The sequence below is a fragment of the Mesoplodon densirostris genome, chromosome 12 (assembly GCF_025265405.1).
Source record: "Mesoplodon densirostris isolate mMesDen1 chromosome 12, mMesDen1 primary haplotype, whole genome shotgun sequence".
Lineage (NCBI taxonomy): Eukaryota > Metazoa > Chordata > Mammalia > Artiodactyla > Ziphiidae > Mesoplodon > Mesoplodon densirostris.
Window position 1 is genome coordinate 13,902,571 of NC_082672.1, and position 8,136 is coordinate 13,910,706.

At 34.8% G+C, this 8,136-nt stretch overlaps 1 protein-coding gene across 1 annotated transcript in view; it reads left to right on the top strand.

Moving 5' to 3' along the window:
• Positions 1-7,132, top strand: part of RGS17 (regulator of G protein signaling 17) — a 28,594-nt gene extending 21,462 nt beyond the window's left edge. The window contains exon 4 of the mRNA XM_060114353.1: positions 6,944-7,132. Coding sequence (XP_059970336.1) covers positions 6,944-7,132 — 189 coding nt within the window. The remainder of the gene's footprint in view (positions 1-6,943) is intronic.
• Positions 7,133-8,136: the final 1,004 nt, after the last annotated feature.

Genomic DNA, 8,136 nt, shown 5'->3' on the forward strand with positions numbered 1-8,136 from the left:
TTACTTCTCTGGGCCACAGTTTAGAGATATCATAGTTATTGATTACTGAAATATAAATTATTGGATTTTCATTATTTTGCAAAAGTAATGGAGTTTTGTTTTAACCAAACTTCTTTACTTTGAACATGAGTTTCACCAAAAAGTCATTAAAATATTATTTCCTGAATAAGAACATGACATTTCCTAAATTAAACAGACTAATATTTAGTGTAATAGCCATATTTATTCTCTCCTTTAATATTCTCTAAATACCAGAGACAGAGGTAAAATTCAAATTTTTATCTTTTGGCTACTTGTTTGCTGATATATAAATAATTCTCAACATAGAATCTAAGTGGTTGGACTGTATGAAGTACCTTTGTTTAGCCAACTGATTGCTCTCCTGTCAACATAGTAATTACACTTATTATTGAGCAGCAAAATTGAATAAACCCAAAGTAGGCAATTATAAAAAATAATTGTTAAAAAGTTATATTTTAAGTCTATGTATAGATATATTTACTTTTGAACCAAGTCAGATGACTTGACTCACTTATATACTCCTAAAATGGCACTCACTTTCTAGCTATCCCAGGGCCCTTTCCAAAATATTATATCTCACTGACCTTCTATGCAAAAACGTGTCCATTTCTAATCAACAACACACTGCTAACCGTTTAATGATACAGTGTTATCACCCTTCAATTTTTGTTTTCCACCACTGGAGAGAACACATGTCCCATCCAGAGAGCCCTGACTATATAGTAGTAAGAGCACTGAACTAACACTCAGGTGGACAGATTCTAGTCCATGCTTAGCTCCAACTTAATTGTGTGGCCTGGGATAAATTAGTTCACTTTTTCTGGGCCTCGGTATTCAGTTGATTTGTTTATAAAAATCAAAATTCAAAGGGGCACAGAGGATAGTAAACCAAATCCAGAATGGCAGCTGTAAGGCCCTTGTGGTACTACTGCATTCTCCCCACCAGATGTCATGGCCAGTTAGTCATGGTCTTCCTCACTGCTGTACCCAGATTCAACCTCAGAGTCTGTCTTAACACGGTCCTCAGAGCAACCACTGCAAGGCAACCGGAGTTGGGAATCTACTTCACACTTTGGAGCCAGACAATCTGTTTCTACTTAGATTATTTTTAAAGAATATGAACATTTGAATCATTTGTAAAATGGTAGTAAGTAAAGAACTGAAAATTGTCAGGACTTTATTCTTAACCAGAACCTCAGTTTTCTTCACTAGACTTTCATTTTACTTTAATTACATTGGGTCACCATGTTCCCCTTTGTTAAATGTTGAGGAGGTCTACATTCTTAAAATTATATATACATTGGGGCTTCCCTGGTGGCGCAGTGGTTGAGAGTCTGCCTGCCGATTCAGGGGACATGGGTTCGTGCCCCGGTCCGGGAAGATCCCACATGCTGTGTAGTGGCTGGGCCCGTGAGCCATGGCCGCTGAGCCTGTGCGACCGGAGCCTGTGCTCCACAATGGGAGAGGCCGCAACAGTGAGAGGCCTGCATACCGCAAAAAAAAAAAAAAAATTATATATACATAGCATATTTCCTTCATGAAGCCAAAGTGCTAAACGTTACGTTTCATTGTTTTAAGATCATGTTATATGCATTTTTAATAATTTGGACGTTATGTTATAAAATAGATGTTTAGGGAGACGCAAGAGGGAAGGGATGTGGGAACAGATGTATATGTATGACTGATTCACTTTGTTATAAAGCAGAAACTAATAAAAAAATAAAAAATAAAAAATAAAAAATAAAAATAAATAAAATAAAATAAAATACAGTATTTTTCTGATTATAAATTAACATATGTTCATTATAAAAATGCAGTTAATACAAAAAATAAAAAGAACAATGTTAATTAAAAAAATAAAAATAAAAATAAATAAAATAGATGTTTACAACCAGGAGGCAATATAACTTCCACTCTTGGCATAGCATGCATTTCAAGAGGGGAAATCACCAAATCTTAAATTAAAAAAACAAAAATCTAAAAACAAACAAAAATAACATTTCTTTCAAAAGTGAATTTTCTTTTTTGTCCTCAAAGGGAAAACAAATGGACGTAATAAAGAGGAATTTAAGACTAATAGTAGGCTTGCTATGCATCACAGATGCCAGTGGCAACTTATATGAAGTACTGAAAAGACAAACCCAGCAAAATAAAGAACTTTAATAAAAAGTCTGCTTAAAAGTTATGACCAACTTAAACAGCATTGAGCTGTTGAATAAAGAAATATCTATAAATGCTGAAACAACTGTAAGACTTATTGGAATTGAAGAAAACTATGTGTGTTCAGATATCTAGTGACAGCATTGTCCTTAACCAGGGCTGTAATCCAGCCCTGCCACTTAACCAACCATCTGTTTAACACTAAGAAACTCACTTCAGTGCTCTGCAGCCTTAGATACCTTGTTCTGTAGAATGCGGGCATGGAAAAAGCTCAAAAACCCATGAAATCTATGACTTTCAGGCTCTGCTGAATGACAATTTTTATAGTAGTAGGAACCGTTTGCTTCTTCTGATTTCACCCTAAACTTCCAGTTGCTATCCGGGAGAAAAAAGCAAAAAGCCTATTTAAACACCAGAATTATCTAAACATAATGCATATGTGAAAGACATGTGGGTCCTATGTGTGCACATAGACAGATGTTTCTTCATGCAAAATCATGTGAATTTAGTACTTTCAATAATTTAAATCGGTTTTTCTAAACAGGACTCATGATTGTACTTTCCTAGATTCATTTCTTTGTGCAGGCATACTATCATTCAAAAAATATTTATTGAGTACTTCCTATGAGCCAGGTACTGGGCTAGATGTTAGGGATATGATGGTGAACATTGGCCTATACCTTATGGATCTTTCATTTTAGGAAGACAAACAAATCATGTCAAAAACAAGTAACTAAAAATCGTGATAAACTTTATGATGGGGGTGGAGGTCAAATGATGTAGTTAGAATAGGGTTAGTCAGGTAAGGTCACTCTGAGAAGGTAAAATTCAAGTTGATACAAAGTCTAAAGACATTGGGTTTGAGGTGTCACTATACATATGCTCAATTATTATTATCATTACTATTAATACTTTACACTGGGCTTAAACTTTGTTGTTGACAAAATGGTCTTATGTATATTATTACAGTATAAGTCTCACAAGAATCCTTTAGCCTCTAGGACACATGGCACCATTTTATAGGAAAGGAAATTGATTTTCAAAGACGTAAAACAAGGATATTAGAATTATATCTAGTAGAGAGAGAACACAACCCTGAGATCTTCCGACTCCAAGTGTGATGCTCTTCCAACTACAATATGCTGATGAGTTATTCCATTGTATTCTATTCATGATACTACTATGGATTTCTATGAACCCAAACTTGAACTTGAGACACGATAAGAACTAGTAACCTTAACCACATGTCTGAACTCTCCTTCAGAAACAAGATAAACTTTCCCATCATGTGTATGCCATCAGAAATATGGTTACTCCACTTTATCCTACCAGTGATGTTTGGTCCAAGAAATACATTCCAGTAATCAATCTTATTTGTAATTTATAATTATTTTCAGTAGAAATAACCAACACAAAATAATATGACTAAAAACACACGTGGTAAAAGTGTATTAAAACAGATAGGAAAACCAGATAGCCTTCAGATCTGTAAAATTTTATATGAGAAGACTTAATTTAGGTAAAATTATAAAGAACATTTCCAATAGCAGAAACTATAATTGGTAAAACTGAACGTGGACTTATAAAGGAAAAAGAAAAAAATTAAGCAGAATTTTACTTAGAAAATAATCCTAAATAAAGCAGCTTCAGTAAAATTAAAAATGGGAAAATGGGAGAAAAAAATGGGAGAAAAATTAAATCATTATGTGTAAAAAAAATTGTTCAAGGAATTAATTGACTTAGGAGGGTCTTTATAAGAGTAAAAGACTTTTAGTGGTTAATTCATCATCTTCAGTACAATTCCACCGAAAAAATGTCCAAAGAGTCAAAATTTCCATTGCATCTTGATGATTAGAAGAGGAAGACAGGGTCAAAACTTGGTGTGCTCCCTTTTGGCAATACTGACCTATTTTACATGAATTGGCTCCATTGCTAGGAAATCTATCAAGTATAATATATAATTCAATTTGACCCAGGTTTTCCCAACCACACTAGATAGAGTTCTGTTTTCATCCTCCCCACTTTACCCCCCCCATACTCTTGTTGAACCTTTAGCTTTCACTTCATTTCCCCCCCCCCCCCAATTAGTTTGTGGAGTTGCTGGTGCATATTTTTATGTTTGCAAGCCACGTGCTTTTCTTCTTCCCTGTCTCCTACTCCCTGTGGGAATGGATGCTTCCAGGTTCATTGAGTCCTGTCACAAAGTCACTTATGCCATTTTAAAGCTTCAGTTACCACCTCTCAACACTGCCAATATTTCCAGCACTGCTAAAACTGCCAGTTAAATGCTACCAAGTCTATCAGTGCCGTCTTGTGCCCTGTCCCACAGTAGTAGATCATTTTTTAACTGTTATTGCTCCACTGTGTCCCTCCCTTCACCCCACCTAAATGGGAGTCTGTGAGGACTGAGTAAGAAAAGAATTTCCATTGCCCAAGGATAGCTCTTGTCTTGTGCTATTCAACTTTCTCTTCCCTTAGGATGAGTTCTTTACAGGAAACTCCTCAGTCCTATGCATTGGCCTTACAAGCCATCCAATCATGGGTGAATCCTAGGGTGACAATGGCTCAGGCCCATGCTGGGATCCACCCACACTAACTTGTATTACAGATGTTCCACAGTCGAAGCACAAAGATGCTACAAGATGAAACTATAGATTGTTATGCTCATGGGGTTTATCCTTGTTGTTTGACCTCTCTACACTTCTTTTGACTGACAGACAACCTTTTCAAACAAACAACCAGATATTTAGGAAAATATTTTATTTTTCAAATGGAAATAGCAAATGTGTTTTTGTTACAGATTACTAAATGTTGAATGGTACTACTTTCTGTACTGCATTTCACTACTGTTTTTAATTTGCCAAAAAAATTTTTTAATTATACAGTGAAGACTCAATACATTTAATAATTCAAATTATTTTATTTCTCTGTCTTCAGATAACTAATATTATTCCAACTACTGATAAACTGTTATCAGTTTATCACATGTTAAATATGTTAAATATATGTGTTAGGCAACATATATGTTAAATCGCATATATTTCATTATGCTATTATTTAAGAAACAAATGACCTCTTTCTTTATCACTAATCTAATGTTTCTCTCTCCAATGAAACAAAAAGTTCCTAAGTTTGAAAGTAACAGCACCATTTACAAAAATAATAGAATGTGTTTGTTAAGATTCACTTGACCATAACACCACATTTCAGAATAAGATCTATCAGGTTAAACTCCAAGGTCAATATTTTCCCTATGAGTAGAAAAACAAATGATATTTTTAAATAAAAAGCTTAGATAAAAATTCTGTACTTTTTATTACTTGGTACTTGATGATGACCTCTTATGACAGTTACACAGAGAATAAAATGTAAACGATCCATTTCCAGAACATCTTTTCTTTTTTTCTTTAGAATTTAGAGAGAAGAATATATAGTTCAGCCAAGAAACGTTTAATTTTTTCTATATATATAAGTTAGTCTAGCTAAACCACAGAAATTTAGTCTGGATCACCATTTCCCGACACATGCTCCCCTAGCAGCCATCCCTGGTGTATCAAGGAACCCAACACCACATGGGCTGTTGAGCTCAGGCATCTGGGGACACCAAATGGAATATAAGTGGCTTCCGTCATTGGGACTGTTTCAGATCCCGGGCTTAGTCCAAACAGTGGGTGGGGAAAGAAGCCAAAACCAAAAAGGTTTTTGCAAAATGCTTGTGACAAAACGTTTAGCTATAAATATGAAAGGTTTGTATAGACTTGAGTACATCATGAGACAAATAACTGTGGATCACAATGCCCGAGTCTTTGTTCAACAGTGAGAACTATGGACACCAGTCAAGGCTCAGAGGTGGTTTGCCTCTTAGAGGGTTTTGCTAACATGTCATTTCAGAGCAGATCTTAGTTCTCTTCCTGGAGTGTGCATTTATTGGTATTTAATTTCCCCCCTTTCCCATTTCAACATGCTCTACCAGTTCCAACCAGATTAGCATTTAGGGAGGGAAAAACCAAAACAAAACAAAAAACAAAATTGAATCACTTGCAGAATTTAATTTCTTTACACTTTTCAAACAACACTGTATGATTAATGGGTACTCTGAATTCCTACTTACATTTCTCCTTTCAAAGATTGAATTTCAAGTAAATATTCTGCTTAATCTTTAGTACAGAGACCTTTGGATGTATTCCTAGGTAATGACTACAGAGTGTCCTATGCCATGCCAGGTAGGTAGAAGACCTGAAGAGTGTGTGCTGTCGTTCTGCTCTACTCAGCCCTTCCACATTCCTGGTTCCTCCTTCTGACATGGGAGGACATGTTGGGATATGAAATTATCGGGAATCAGCACTTGATATACATGTTAAGTTTTGACAGAGAACTACTCTCTGCCAGATTTTTACCTTGTTCCATCAAGAGAGTTACCCCAGCAGTCTCATAATAGGAGGACATCAATTTGTATTCTGGCCAGGGAATTCTCTAGCACTGCAACAATGAATAGAAATTGTCAAAAAACTCCTGAGTGAATGCATGGAAAAGATACATCCAAGTAAGCCAAAATTCTGGTTTAAATGTTGTTTTTTGTTTGTTTAATTCAACCTTTGAAGGAGAAGAGTATGCAGGGTTATTATGTAACCTTTGAAAACATAACCTCAAGATTTTAGGTTTACTATTTGAGGTTCCTCTGAAATGTCTTGAACCTATAGTTACTTAGTTGAGATCTTTTGAAAAAATATTATTTAATGTATCTGCTCTTATTTCTTTTTAGGTCAGTCTCGATTCTCGAGTTAGAGAGGTGATCAATAGAAACCTGTTGGATCCTAATCCTCATATGTATGAAGATGCCCAGCTTCAGATATATACCTTAATGCACAGAGATTCTTTCCCAAGGTTTTTGAACTCTCAGATTTATAAGTCATTTGTTGAAAGTACTGCCAGCTCTACTTCTGAATCTTAATTTTTATTTTTAAAAAATCAGTTTGGAGGGCTGGAGTGAGAAATAAAAGTAGTTAAATAACACCTGAAACTGAGTTCCTGGAGAACTACAGTTTAGCATTCCTCAGGCTACTGTGAAAATACAACCATATGGTCTTTGTCTCCATTTTTTTATCAAGGTTATCCATGGTTAAGTTTGGAGAAAATACCACCTGAAACAATGAATTGCCAAATTAAGTTTGTTTTGTTCAACACGCATTCTACTTGCAAGCAAACTGTATTTGTAGTCCTATGAACAGTCTCCTAGTGTATCCAGAGACTGCATGTGCAAAGTAAAACTGCTTCATTTGCCATGTAGTTGTTGTTAATATTTAAGCCAATGGAATAACTTATATCTGCATTTAAGGACTTTCGTGCAATATGGTCTTATAGAAATAATTGCCAAAAAGTTGGCTGTGGTTTGCATTTTTAAATATAATCTAAGACAGAAAAAGCCAATTTTTAAATTGTAACTATGGTATTCAACATGCTATATACTATGCTCAGTACACTAATTTTGAAGCCAATATTTCTGTACATGAAAAAAGAGCTATTTATCTCTGTTTGTTGGAAAATCCTAATGGGGAATTCCTCTGGTTGTTCACTGCCAAAACTGTGGCATTTTCATTACGGAAGAGTTTTCTTCATATATATATGAAGAAAAGAGAAAAAAAAGCACAAAACAATTTGAAGATATTCTATCTCAAAGACAAATCAAAGAGTGATATTGTTTTTTAATTGTAATAGAGGAAAATGAATCTATGTATCAGATGTCCAATACTGTAATTAATTTATTAAAGACTGGCTCTCCAGTTCTAAAATGGTTGTGTAAAGTATGTACGTTAGCAAAAAAAAAAAAATAATAATAAGCTTGATAACTTAGTTTTGGAATATAAAGAAAGGATTTAATAAAGGAATGCCTATATGTAGCATCATAAAACTTTTGATGAATAGCATCTGTGCTGTGGCATATTTTCCTTGAAAGTG